The 15,035-nt window shown below is 41.2% G+C and overlaps 1 protein-coding gene across 3 annotated transcripts; it reads right to left on the reverse strand.

Moving 5' to 3' along the window:
- Window positions 1-132: 132 nt before the first annotated feature.
- On the reverse strand, window positions 133-15,020 carry CSTF1 (cleavage stimulation factor subunit 1). 3 transcript variants are annotated; one of them, XM_087445099.1, is made up of 6 exons: window positions 14,887-15,020; window positions 12,189-12,389; window positions 10,479-10,756; window positions 10,115-10,312; window positions 8,851-9,241; window positions 133-4,975 (listed from the first exon to the last, which is right to left on the reverse strand). In XM_087445099.1, the coding sequence occupies exons 2-6, from the start codon at window positions 12,355-12,357 to the stop codon at window positions 4,716-4,718; spliced, it is 1,296 nt and encodes a 431-aa protein (XP_087301225.1). In that variant the 5' UTR covers window positions 12,358-12,389; window positions 14,887-15,020; the 3' UTR covers window positions 133-4,715. The 3 variants fall into 3 exon arrangements, with proteins under 3 accessions (XP_087301225.1, XP_087301224.1, XP_004430305.1); XM_087445098.1 differs by having other exon boundaries at window positions 14,858-15,018; XM_004430248.3 differs by lacking the exon at window positions 14,887-15,020 and adding an exon at window positions 14,688-14,806.
- Window positions 15,021-15,035: the final 15 nt, after the last annotated feature.

Here is a 15,035-nt window from a genome sequence, read left to right on the forward strand (position 1 = left end):
AAATTTGAGATTTGCTTCAAAATCATTCAAGAAAGGGGAAAGTGGATAGAGGTATAGATAAAAAGATTGGCCATGAGTTGAAAATCGGGGCGTCTGAGTGATGGGTACATGAGGATTCATTGTACTGTACTGTTGACAGTGAACTAAAAAAACCAGCTTTATTAAGATACAATTCACATACCACAAAATTCACCCTTTTAAGGAGTACAATTCAGTGTTTTTTCGTTTAGTCACAGAGTTGTGCAACCATCACCACTATCTAATTTCCGAACATCACCCCGAAAAGAAACCCCATACCCATTAGCAGTCACTCTTCATTCCCCTCCCCCAACCCCCTGGCAACCATTGTTTCTATCGTATTGTTGACTTTTGTATACACTTGAAAAAAAGTAAAAAGGATGGACAAATTTGCTCAAGGTCACACACTGATGTGAGAGACAGAACCTGAACTCGTCTCTTGGAAAAGAACAAGACTTCACACCAACTCAAGTTTGGACCCTTCCCATCACCTTGGCAAACTCTGCTACTGATTCCTCCCAGTACTGAAGGGTGGAGCCTAAAGTTTCCAATAAAGATTAGAATGCTGTAATTTGCATGTCTTTTTTTAGGAAAAACAATCCAAACCAAAAAACAAAACTAAGACACAAAAGTGATAGGATTTGGCCCTGAAATTAAAGATTCACTCCTACATAGATTCCTAGTGCAGTATTTTGGGAATGAGGGGCTTGACTCTCTGGTGTTTGATCCTGCTACGATTTTTCCGCATGAAAGGCCTAGTTATTTTGCTGCAATCCACTCATATTTACTTCTTAACGCAAATGAGTCTCTTACGTGTACAAATATTGCAAGAGTTGATTATTCCAGGAAATTGGGTGGCTTTCGTAACATCCCGCCAACTGAAGGTTGAGACAGCTAGAGTTTAAGAGAACCGAGTTGGGGCGACTCTAATGAGGTAATTTTCCCCCTTCTCTTGATAAATATGCTACCAAGAACAGTATTTTGGATTAATTCTTTTCAGAACCTAGTGTGTTCACTTCTATCGCTCGCAACAAATGTGCAGGCAGGCAGACTGCTTTCGTTATGCTTTTGTACTGTTTTCATGTGGACTTGAGCGATCAAGCTCCTTGAGGGGTAGCACTCAAACACTGGGTGCTCAGTACTTGACTTATTAAAGGACAGCCGAACACCAGACTTAGAAGGCCCAAAACATTAAATGCATGGCAGGAAATTTCAGACTGCAATGCTTTAAAATCATCTGATTAATCTGGCAGATTTTAACCTCTTCAAGATAACTCAAAAATAGCTTTTTTGGTCAAAGTAGAATTTCATAAATTGCCAATAAATTCATCTAAATACTCTAACGTTGGGATAATACAGGAGTACTGGGATTCTGCAGCTACTGTAATTATTAGTGACAACTCAGTTTAATAACCTGAATTTTGATCCCCAAATTGAGAGGGAAAAGGAATCAGAGCAAGACTTGAAAAAAAAGATGCAAAGGAAACGCTGTGGGTGTACAGTGGGCATAAAGCTGGAAGACAAAGGGCTGAATGTTGACAGGGAGAGCAATACCAGGGCAGAAATGCCGCAGGCAAGCAGTCATTGTGCGGCGAGCAGCCAGAAAGTGGAGTGCATTTGCCAAAAGGTGGCTAAGAACCTTCACGGATGTTTCTGCTGGTTCTCCTCATGGAGGCTGTTTCCCCGTGCACTTGATCGTGAACCCACGGTTCTCAGAGCTTTCATCTGCGAGTGAAGATGTGCTCTTCCCAGGGAATCTGTGCTTGTCAGGCACTCGTGGCCACTACCAACTGGAGTTGCTTTCAGTTCTCAGCTTGCTCTTCTCTAAACCACATAAGTAGTGTGAACTATTCCAGCCTTACTTGAGGAACAGCTTGGATGCGAATTCTCAGGGAAGACCCCTCCCTGCAAACCTGAGCCCACACAAAGCCAGGCAGGTTCCTTCTCTCTTTCTCTGAGACAGGGTTTTTGTCCAGTGCATCCTTGCACTGAGGGGGGCACCTTTCAGGTTTTGGGTTTTCTGGATCTTGATAAAAGTCCCCATCCTGTGAAGACTCAGAGCTCAGAAATCACTAGGCTTCAAGGGATTGACAAATGTCCTCAGCGCAACCAGCGGCTCTGTCACTGTCAATCCTCTGGATTTGTGCTTTCTGGTCGTTTTTGCCTCTCAGGAATTCCCTCACTTTCCTGCTAGCTCAACTACCTATTTGGAGATTAAAAATAAATTCTATCTAGGTCTGTACTGACAGGGTTCGCAGAATATCTGGTCTGCTGTATTTTGAGAAACAGAAACCTCTCCCCTAAAAGTAAATGCCTCCCCCTTCTCCCAAATCTCTTTATATCATGATGTGGTTAAAAAAAAAAAAAGAGATTTACTGATGGAAGCGCATGTTAGGGCTATTTTGATTAAGCTCTTTAATCACAGAGAAGGAAGCTGTAGCCCCATGGAGAAACGACTTGCCCCACTACTTAACAAGTCAGTAACAGAGCTGAGACTGGACCCTCCTCTCCCCCAACACTGCCCTTACTAAGGGAAACCACAGTTTAAGGCAAAAGGTAGTTTTCCCTGAATGATCAAAAGAAATGAAATTACACTCAAGTTTTTAAATTCATAGAGAGTAGAAGAACAAAGATACACAGCTAAAGGTGATTAAATTACAAAAATCTAACTTCTGGAAAAAAGCATTAAAGAAACTGTGAAAAGTACCAGTCCAAAGTCATAACTGCTGTTTGAGAACTCATGTTCAAATATGGAAACATTCAAAGCAAGCTCCCAAAAAAATGAACTAGCTTTAAATTATCGTTATATACAAAAAAGTTTATTTTAGAAATCAGGCATCTTTAAAAAATTACACAGAAGTTCTAAGTTCTTATCCTGACTGGATATTATTCACCATTTAAACGCCAGGGTGTAGAGTGGTAGGTACATTAGTGATGTGCGGATACCAGGTCCCTGTGATATTCCTGGTATTTACACCAGTTCAAAACATTAATGTGATTTGTAAAAGAAAAAAAAAAAAAAAAAAACAAAGAAGTCTATTTTGGAAACACACAAAACTATCTTGATCTTGTAAGCAGAAGTCCTTAAACTACAGACCTATTGCTGAGACTATTCCAAAAACTGGAAAAAGGAGACATTATTATTTTAGTTCATGCAGTGAAAACATCCAATGGAACTTAGATCAGGAGTGCAGTGTGGTCATTCCACAAAACGACTTCTGTGCCAGACCAAGCCGTTAAATCTCTGCTTTATAGTTTCAAAGGTTGAAAGCAAAAAAAAGGTCAGAAAAAGAAGTGGGGAGTTTTGGTGGTAATTTTTTTTTGGTAGAACTGGTTATCCTTGTTCCTATTTAGTAGATTTCTTTTAACCTTACAAAAGCAGCACCCACAGGTGGACAAGTTCAAATACTGGAGAATCAGGACACAAAATAAAAATAAATTTAAACTCACTATGGACCGAAATATATAGCTCTTTGGAAATCTGAACTAAAACCCCGTGATTTAACACATTAAGAATGCTTAAAATGCTTTTATGGACCAAAGAGTTAAAATGATCCTCAAGGATGATGATTAAAGCAAAACTTTTATGCAATAAACTTCAGAAGATTTTAAAGCTCCTAAAACATAAAACAATTACTTTAACTTTAATCTATTTTAATATTTTTATCAAATGATCCTGGATTACATTTCTAGGCATTCCTACCCAGATCATGAGGTATTTGTATTTGGGGATAAATATAAACCAAAGTTTATCTTTATGCGAGGAGTTCAGGGTTCTCTGACTCAGTTAGAGCTGAATCCAGAGAAACAGTGTCACTTTCAAAGTTTCAAGAAAAAGAAAACTCGTTATCAGTTGGTTAATTGCAAAAAATCTTCTGAGAACACAGTTGCCACGTGCATCCACGATGAGCAGTTACAGTTCATGAAGAGAACTGAAAAATAAGATTTAAAATTACATAAGAATAAATTTAATTGATATTAATCATTCATGAAGATAAGCAACACCTGAGAACAGTAATGGGTTCGCCTAATTTTGATTAGATTGGATATAACACAGGTGCTATGATGAAAGATATATCTCCCACCAATCTTCAGGAAAAACTGGGCATTAATTTTACCGAAGTGAAAAATGTATAACACTAAAGTTGCAGATCTGAGCTTTATTATCAGAATGTCCTTTTAGGAGAGAATTGATAAATTCTCTAAAATGGTTTTAATATGGCACAAAACTCTTGATTCTCAGAGCTGTATGCCTACTTATTGCCAAATGCATTTTGAAAGGAAAAGTACAAAGAAGATGCAGAATAGGCACGAAAGTTGACAAAATAACCAAAGGAAAATTCCTCATGACAGATCCACTCGAGATCCAGAAAAGTACTTGAATACTCTACCCTTCTTCAAATGATCGCGAGAGTCAAGAGAAATGGCAAGTCCTGTATTTACAAAACCAATGAAAATCACACTGTAATAATCAGTGAATGCAGAACAACCACACAGATCTGCGTTTCCAACTTTTTCCACCATGATTCTACATCAAGGTAAGAAAAGATTCTTTTGTACAAATCCGAGAAGGATGTGGAGGCGGCAGCACACCTGCCACAGTTGGTACAATGACTTACTACTGAAGCTGGTGACGGGGCACAAGGGCAAGGAGGAGCAGAGCCCCCAAGAAAAGAACCCTATTCAATCAGGTGGTCCTAGTCCGTGGTTGACCTCCGGTACCAAAACCGTGCCCTGAAGTCGTCGCTGCAGGTCATAAAGCCGGGGTTGGTGGGCGAGTGCACGATACAGCGCACAATGTTGTTGTGGCCCAGGGAGAGCAGGTTTCGGCGCTCGGCCGTCCTCGAGTCCCAGCAGCAGAGACTGATGGTCCTCTCGTCAGGCAGCAGCACATAGTCCTCTGTGTGGTTGAAGACGGCCTGCGTCCGGTGCACCTGCCGCCCGCTCAAGCCAGCGCCTGCGCAGAGATCGAGAGGTTAAGAGCCTGCGCACCAGGGCTAGCTTTCCAAGTTCAGACCCTCTTAGACCCCAGACTGTTCTACTTTTGTTATTAATCCTGTCGATGTGAAACAGCATTTTAAAATCATTGAAGTAATACACAGTTATTGTGCAATTTTGGAAACTCTAAAAACGTGTGAAAAAGAAAATCGCCCCTGGGCACACCACCTAAGGCAACTCTGTTAACGTTCTGATGTACTTCCAGCTATAAAAACACCTTTTCAAAAAAATACAAAACTGGTGCCACGTTACATGTCTTTTCTATCCGTCTGAGCCAACTTTACGTTGGGTATGCCTCTCCATGTTTTTTACTGACTGCAAAGTATCCCATTGTTTGGAAGCACCATTACTTATTTAATAATTCTTTTCCCGCAAGGCATTTAGTTTGCATTCAATTGAAAGTAATGCTGTGATAAACATTCTTTGCACAGAACACATTACTTCCTTAGGATTAAATTCTTAGGAATGGAATTACTGGGATGTATGAACATCCGCTCTCCAAAAGGAAGCTTTATGCTTTTTTCTGACCATGGGAAAAAAAAAGTATCTTATGTTTAAAGTACTATTTAAAGTATAAAAAATAAAAACTGCCTGATAACTTTACACTGAGTCAATATTTTGATGAATAACCTTTCCAAATATCTCCATGTGTTGTACACTCAATTGTATACTATATAAATCAGATCATACATCATACGCTGCTTTTAGTCAATACTATGTAGTGGAGATCTCTAAAAAGATATAACCTAATGGATAAAACTACAAACTTTGGTATCAGATCTGGATTCAACACTTATTAGCAACATGACCTTGGACAAATTACTTAACACCTCCAAGCCTTAATTTTTTCCTCTGTTCCACGGGGATAATTACAGCACCTACCCACAGATTGTTGTGGGGATTAAAACAAGGGATAACACACATCCAGCTTCGCAGTACAAGTGCTTAACAAATATTACTATTTTTTTTTTTTGGAGGAAGATTAGCCCTAAGCTAACATCTGTTGCCAATCCTCCTCTTTTTGCTGATGAAGATTGGCCCTGGGCTAACATCTGTGCCTATCCTCCTCTCCTTTAGATGGGATGCCACCACAGCATGGCTTGATAAGCAGTGAGTAGGTCCGTGCCTGGGATCTGAACCTGTGAACTCTGGGCCACCGAAGCAAGGTGCACGAACTTAACTGCTACGCCACCAGGCCAGCCCCACTATGAGTACTTTTAAAGGCTGCATGCTGTTAAAGGATGCACAACAACGATTTATTCAATGCTTCTTGGTGGATATTTATGCCGTCTCTAACTTTCCACTCCTCCAGATAATGCTGGGATGGACATCCTTTTACGTGTGCATGTGCATGCTTGCCCAAGAATCTTTTTAGGGTGAATTTCCAAGTGTGAATATAGTGGGTCAAAAATATATATACTTAAAATTTTGATAGTTAACACCAAGTGCCCTTCAGAAATATTTTACCAATCAACACTCCTAATAATAAAATGTGTGGTTTCCTTAAATGTTTATCACTACTAGATAATATCAATTTTTTAAATTCCTAAAATCTGATGAGCACAAAAATCCTTCTATTTTCATTTCTTAGGTTTATAGTGAGGTTGGTCATCTATCTTTTCTTGGGTTCACTGACCAATGTCTGACCCATCTCTGTTACATATGCTATGAATATTTTTCTCCTAGTTCAGCATTTAAATTTTTTTAGTGTTTTTTTTTTTTTTTTTCCCCTGGGAAGATTAGCCCGGAGCTAACATCCGATGCCAATCCTCCTCTTTTCGCTGAGGAGGACTGACCCTGGGCTAACATCCGTGCACATCTTCCTCTACTGTATATGGGATGCCACCAGAGCATGGCTTCGACAAGCAGTGCGTCAGTGAGCGCCCGGGATCCTAACCTGCGAACCCTGGGCCGCAAAAATGGAGTGCATGCACTTAACCACTATGCCACCGGTCCGGCCCCTTGTTTGGTGTTTTAAATTAATTTTTATTTATTTATTTATTTTTCTGTGAGGAAGATCGGCCCTGAGCTGATACCTGCCAATCCTCCTCTTTTTTGCTGAGGAAGACTGGCCCTGGGCTAACATCCATGCCCATCTTCCTCCACTTTGTATGGGATGCCGCCACAGCATGGCTTGCCAAGCGGTGCGTCGGTGCGCGCCGGGGATCCGAACCGGCGAACCCCCGACTGCCACAGCGGAGTGCACGCACTTGAACCACTTGTGCCACTGGGCCGGCCCCTTAAATTAATTTTTAACATCAAAATTTCTAATGTTTACTTGATAATTCTTCCTTTTCCTTCATTATTTTAAGAGCCTGTTGGATTCTAACTAAATATTAAAACTGTAAACAGATCTAAATGTGCTAACATGAAGCAGTGTTAATCTGTGAATTAGAAAAAAGGGAATTTGCATATAAATTCAGTATTATCTCATTTTAAAATTAAATCTCAATTCTCCACCAAAAGAAACCAATCAACTACATACAACTATAAAACGTCCCAAAAATTCATAAAACAAATATAGTAAATTCTCGTCAGCAGTCTGGTGTGTACCCTTCCAGATCTGCCACACTCAAGCAGTGGTTGTTACTTCTGAAGAGGGAAAAAGCTTTCCCATTTTCACTTTGATTACTTTTGTATCTTCTTCTTGGAACAAGCACCGTCCTTCAATAGTACTAATTAGAGATTTTTTCAAAATAGCTTCATACAAAAGTAAGTATTTCAGCGAAGTCCCCAAGAATTATGATAAAAATGAGTCTTCCCAAGACTTGCCAGTTGTACCATCTACACGAGAAGCCAGAGAGATGGCTGGAGCAAACTTTGGTTACAATGATAAATCTAAGGTAGGTTATGCTGCACCCTAGTGGCTCAGATGTTAGCAACTTTTCAATTTTCTTTAAAATGCTTGCTTAGTAACACCATAGGAGAGCCCCTTAAAACAGTATTGCTTTCGGGCCGACCCCGTGGCTTAGCGGTTAAGTGCACGCGCTTGGCTGCTGGCGGCCCGGGCCCGGATCCCGGGCGTGCACCGACGCACCGCTTCTCTGGCCATGCTAAGGTTGTGTCCCACCTACAGCAACTAGAAGGATGTGCAGCTATGACGTACAGCTATCTACTGGAGCTTTGGGGGGAAAAATAAAGAAATAAAATTATAAAAAAAACAGTATTGCTTTTTTGTGAGTTTTTAAGTTATGGTCGTGCTGGTTTTAGTGCATGACACAAACATCTCACAACAGAGGAAACTAGCTGAAGTCTCCTGGAAGTTCTCCAGCAAACACCAGCCTTTGCTGCTGCAAGGGACAGAAGAAGGAGACACATTTTAACAATATTCACTACCAAATAACTAGACCTGAATACTGACCACTAGTGATACGATAAATTTAAACAGATCTTACCATAAACAGAGCTCACAGGCATAACTGTTACCAATTAGAGACCAACATGAATTAATGAGAAAATGTGATGAACTTTTGTTTTTCTGTCTGAAGGGCCCACTTCACACCCAGGTTCAGAACACTGTGGTCTCTGGGTGTTACCTTTGCGCGCTCAGGAATGGGCCAAGATCCTCCCTCTCAGCCCCTCTTTCCTGAATGCGTACACTTACTGAGATCCACTAACTGAGGCTTTTCTCTGGACTGCTTTCATGTTTTTGTGGGAAAAGGGCAAGCCATCAGTCTACAAATGGACCACCAGGTTCTCAAACGTTACTTGCATGGAATCAGATCTAGTTAAAGCTGTTACGTATTGAGAAGAGCAAAGCTAAGAAACTGTAGTTCTATTTCCAGCCCTGCTTCATGCTACAGAAATGTTAAGTAATGTCAATTTCTCACTTACCCGTGTATCTGACCAGCGTGCGTCCTGTTGAAATTTCCCAAAGTTTAGCTACAGAGTCTTTTCCACTTGAGAGAATGTATTTAGAATTTTTGGAAAAAATGGCAGAACAAACTTCAGCACCATCATGTGCTTTCTCAAAAGTTGTGATGCATCGATTTGAAACACCGTCCCATAATTTGATGCAGCCGTCCTTGCTACCAGTTACATACATATTGGCACTAGGATTGTAATTAACAGAACATATAGCATCGGTGTGTTGATCTTGAGGATTGCAGGAGACAAAACACTGAAATGTGTTGATATCATAAAGCCGAAGAGTAGGATGCTGAGTCCCGACAAGTATAAAGTCTCCAGAAGGATGAAAAGAGATGGAGCGTAACATCTCAGCTTCCTGTTAGGACAGAGACATTAACGTTAGGTGACCAACTGGTGAACAATTAAATCCAGAGGAACTGTGGAAAATATTTGGCTGATGCAAAGAATCCATAAACCAATGATCAGATATTGTATAGGCACGAAAAGGAAAAAAGAATTTTCTGGACTATATCAATGTATCATTTGAACAGAGATTTCCAAAACTCTCCAAATAGTGCCAAATAGCGCCACCAAAGGGACTCAGAAGTCCCTTTAATGGTGAGATTATTCCCAAAACCATAAAAGTGAGCTTCATTATTTGCAAATGAACAGAGTGAACTCAAAACGGAATATTATCAATCTATGATACGTTCACACACGATTAATGAAGATAAACACAACCTGTACATAGGAACAGCTTCTTTAATTTGTCCCAGGGCTTCAAATATTGAGTAAAAAATTAAATTATTAAAAGAAGGAAGCCACTTCTAAAACATTAGTATTTCTGACCTGCATATTCAAAATAGGGTACACCAAATGTCACTTTTCCAGTAAACACCTGCTAGTTTCAACTGAGTAATTTTTTGATTCCCTTAAGTTATACTTTAGTGAAGTTGGTTGTGTTCTGTCTTCAAACAGGGATCAGCAACCTTTAAAGAGTGATGTGGATTCTGAACCCTTGTCACATGAGCTGTGCCCAGCAATATTCCTGACGAGGAAGGGGGTGCATGACAGCACGTGAACGGCATGCCAACAAAAAGTGATCCAGGTGCTATCTGCGGCATGCACCCTTGCTGCTGTACTCTTGTTTTACAGGACGCTGAGATTACTTTTAAAAAGAGGATACTCATACAATAGCTCACTGTATTTCAGAAAAAAAACGTACAGCTCCTTTCCAAACATTCCTAACCTGAATGTATTTGAAGGCTCTTTTTGCAGATGGTTTGGAATAATCAAATAATTTAAGAGTATAATCTCTTGAACCAGAGGCAAGGATCTGTTCTGTTGGGTGGAAAGCAAGACACGTGACTTCATCCACATGGTCATAAAGAGTTCGAATCACTGGGTGGTTTTCCATATTCTGTTGTGCAGTCTCATTCATCATGACCTAGGCCAACAAGAAAAGAAGAGATGCTCAAAGTGCAAAATCTGTTTGACTCAAAGCACACAACCTACAACTATGCTAAGTTAAAGCTGGTTTCAACTATTCTCTCATTCTTCTAAGAATGAACAACCAAAGGCAAACAGGAAGTATGTAACTGGGATTTTTTTACCTCTATTGGCATGGCACTTTTGGCCAACATTCTTTCTGTGTCAAGTATCTTTATGGAAGCATCAGCAGATCCAGTAGCTATTAACTGTCCATCTCTGCTATAGGTAGCCACCCGGCATGGTCCTTTATGGGATGTGACATAACATGTCTCATACTCTGAAGCCTCTGGGGACATAGTCTGGACATCTGCATCAAATTCCAGGTCAATTCCTGTGCCAGGGGCAACTGTATCTGAACGACCAATTGCATACTGAACTGCAGTATCATCATTTTCCATTCCTGAAAGGAAGAAAAATGAAGGGCATAAAAAATGCTATTTTAAAAGGCCAAGACAAAGTTCAGGACCCACACTGGGCAAGATGTTTGCCAATGTGAACTTACTATTTCTTGGAGCTGCAGGACACTTAATATTGTAAACAACTATGTGTAACGACCTGGGCGCATGCACAGTGACACACACTGTAAGGCAATATGGGTTGTGGAAGGTTAGGCTCCAATATGTCAAGTCATCTCCCCTGATTTTTGCCTCCAAAACTTTCTACTTTAACCACAACTACAGAAACTCAAAAAAAAAAGCAGTTCTGTAGTTAAACTGTCCATTTTTTCCCATTCTGGATTTTAATATTTTTAGTGCTGAGACCTGTGAGTAGCAGCTCTGAAGCTCATTAAGTCAGATATAGTGTCAGCATTAACACCAGTGAAATGTATTTGAAAGAATGTTATCTAAATAAACTCAAGTTTACCAAGAATATGCACTTTAAATTTAAAAATAACTTCATATATCATATAAACAATGTTTATTAGCATAACAAAAATTAAAAATACAGAAGAACAAAAAAATTAAAATATCCTCATTCTATATCACCCAGAGAATATTACTGTTAACATGGCGGTATGAATTCTTCTAGACTTTTCTCCATGCATACAGCTGTTTCACTTCTTAACAGAAACAGAAAAATAGAATTACACTACATAACATGTTGTGACTTACTTTTTCACTTAATCATACACAATAAACATCTGGCCAGCATAATAAATGTTCATCTACATCATGTTGTTGGATCTAATTTTATGGATATAAGAACATTCATAACTAATTCCCCATTGTTAGGCATTTCAGTTATATTCATTTTATATCCTCAGGACAAATTCTCACAACTAGCATTGCCAAGTCAAACGGTATAAACATCTTCGGTAATTTTATACTTTACTGAGTGCTTTCTGTGACCCAGGTAAGCACCAGGATATACTTCTGAACAAGACAAGGTCCTGATCTTTTATTAAGCCTGCAGTCTTCTTTTGGGGAGGTGTGGACTGTGTGGAAAACAACCCAAAACAATAAAGAAAATTTCAGACACTGATTCTGTTATGAAGAAAATGGGATTATTGTCTTAGAGTAACTGGAGAGTTACGGGGAAGATAGTCGGGTTATTTTAGAAGTGAAGAGGACTCTGAGATGACATTTGAGCCGAAACTTGAAGAAAGTCAATAATACAATGACGGAATGCTTCAGATAATTCGTATAAAGATCCTGAGGCTAGAACCAGCTTGAAATCTTTATAATCTGTACTTTGCTTACTCCTTCAATATCTAGCACTGTACTTGATACATACTAAAGGCTAAAACTAAAGAAATAATTTCGAAAAATTCTGACGTGTGAAAACATCTGAAACCTTGTCATGGGATCAATGAATTTGCATTCACAAGCTACCTAGTTTGATGAGATGCAGGAGCTGCTCCGAGGGCGCACAGACAGACTGAGGCTTGATTTCATTGATGAGGCCATTGGCAATGCTGATGTAGCCGTCATAGAGCAGCTGGCTAATGATCAGCTTGTAGAGCTGCTGGCGGTCCTTCAAGCCCACTTTGGTTCTGTACATCTTGAAGAACAGGAAGACAATTTCCCTGCCAGCTGCAAGAAGAGAAAACAGGTGGCCGGTGAAGGGCAGAGGCACTAGTAAACCACAGAAGCAACACAGGAACCTGGTCAGACCTGTAGGCTTAAATCCCAGCTCTACCAGCTGCACTATCTTTGGTGAGTGACTTCGTTTCTCTAAGATCAAGTTCCTCATCTGTTAAATAAGTTAGTGAAGGTTAAACAAGACGGTGCATTGAGCATAGTGGCAGAAAGAAATTATTCAAATCATGTTTGCTGATATTTACAGCAGAATGTCTCTTCTTCAACTTTTCTTCTATGCTGAACTACCCACTTGCAATTTTTATTCTTTATTGCTATCCCAGAATCTTCCATTTCTTCTGTTAATAAAACAGTGACTGGTGTTTGCAATAGGTAAGACAGCTGCTATTGTCTAAACAGTATTGTTTACACCAGCTGAGCTCTACGTTTACTAATACCAGTTATGTTCATTCTTAAAACATGTTTTAAAGTAACCGAGCTTCATATGAGCACAAAACAGCTAATGTGCTATGAAAACAATGAAGCTGAATGCTTTCAAAGATTCAAAAGTGGACTGTTTAGTAAAATACTGGCAAGTAGGATATGGCCAAGATAACTTTAAAAAATGGAAAAAAATGCAAAAATCTGAAAGATTGTGCTCTTAGATCGATTTACAAGTGTCTAAGTTTTCCCTCAGTCTTAGAAAGTGAAACAGAAAACTGTAGATGATGGTTTCTGGTTTATGCCAAAACAAAACAAAACAAAACTGCAATTGGTGGACATGGATAGAAAATTTGATTATCAAAAATTAATGTCTTTATGTATATGTACATATGGACAGATCAGAAGACTGCAGGAGCCTAGGGACAGCAATAAAGAATAAAAGTTGTGGCAGAGAAGAAAACTGAAAGGCAGAGTACGGGAAAGAGATGAATATGAGAAAAAAGAGGAGGGAGTGAACACCAACATCAGTACCTCCTGGTATTGCTGTACTTTACAGGGGCGATTCTGAAAGGGGGGGAGGTGAGGGTGTTAGAGGAAAGGGGTGGGGAACCACGTTTTCTAAGTACAAACTCCCTCTGGAGAATTACTGAGGCTGCTGATCCTAAGAACAGCTAACATTCACTGAGCATTTACCACGTTTTATCTCACCTAACTGGCAACACCATCTTATAAAGCAGGTCCTGTAATCTTGTTAACAGATGAGGAGGGGAAATAACTTGCCCATGGTCTCACAACTAGTGCCTGGAGGAACCAGGACTAGAACACAGGAGGTTTGACTCTAAAGACTGTCTTGTTCCTAACCACTACCTGCAGTGCTCCTCAAAAACTTAAAACTAGCTAAAATTTATTAGACATTCTGTACAGTATATAACATATACCGTGTAAGCAGCTAATATGCATTACCTCATTCAATCCTCATCTAATCCTATTTTAGAGACAGACAACCTGAGGTCCAGAGAGGTTAACTCAACTCAGGATCAAACAGCTTATAAACGGCAGAGCCTGAATCCTAATCCAGGCTATTTGACCCCAGAGCCGCCGTTCTTACCGGGCTGTACTGGTGGGTGTTAATAATAGCTAACATTTATTAAGCAGTTGCCAGACACCGTGCAAAGCACTTTATAAGCATTAGCTCACCGAATGAAATCACTAAATGTATTTAAGTACATGTAAAAGCAAACGTATATAAATCTATGCTTGCGTAGACAATACGAGGACACAATGGAGACTATGAAACCGGCTCAAAGGGGTTAGGAATCCCAGTGAAAGTAAAATGTGGCTAAGTCGCCCAAGGTTCAAGTGGCCGCCAGGACTGCCCACACCAGAGCCCAGAGCTTAACCACTATTCCACCCTGTCTCTTCACTCACGCCAGGAGCATCACGGAGGTGTACAAAGAGATGAAGAAAAGAGAGGACGCGCCCCGCTTCTCAACTCCCCTAGAACGTTCGCTCGCTGGGCTGGTTAGAGCCTAATTACCATCGCCAACTTGCAGGTGAGGCCTCTGAGGCCCGGGGACAGGAAGAGCCCGACCCAGAACTGTCAGAGGAGTTGGAAGGGGGACCAGGGCGAGAGCGCAGGCGCCCCCTCACCGCCCGCTCCGCTACCATCCCGGCGCAGGGGCGAACTGAGGAGGAAGGGAGGGAAGGGACGAGGCCTTCGAGGAAAACGAGGGGGGTGCAGGCCCAGCCCGGCCACTCGGCGCACGCCGCCCCGCTCGCTATCGACCTTTCTCGCCTCGCCCCCAGCCTTCCTGAAAGCCCAGCCCACCGCGCCAGCCACCCCCGCCACGTATCCCGGGCCCCCTGTACCCGCTAATCCAGCTCTCCTGGTCTCCCGCTCTCTCCAGAAAAATGGAGGCGCGACTCCTGCCCGATCGATCACTCCGAGCGCACGTTCACTGCGCACGCGTGCAGGAAGACGCGCCGAACGCTGCGCTATCGATCGGCACCACTCTCCCCTGCTCTTCTCTGCATCTTACCTACTAGCGCATTCGAGAGGTTTGTTCACCTTCTCTGAATTTATCTTCTACGCGACAACCCTGACGCCAAGGGGCTGCTGTCGCACAGACAAATGCCGGATTCCGGAGAGCACCAAGGGCGGTAGCACGGCCACGGGTCTGGCGGGCCGTTGGCTCCACCACTTCCGGGGCCTTACTG

The sequence above is a fragment of the Ceratotherium simum genome, chromosome 21 (genome assembly GCF_057802395.1).
Source record: "Ceratotherium simum simum isolate JZ-2026a chromosome 21, ASM5780239v1, whole genome shotgun sequence".
Taxonomy (NCBI): Eukaryota; Metazoa; Chordata; class Mammalia; order Perissodactyla; family Rhinocerotidae; genus Ceratotherium; species Ceratotherium simum.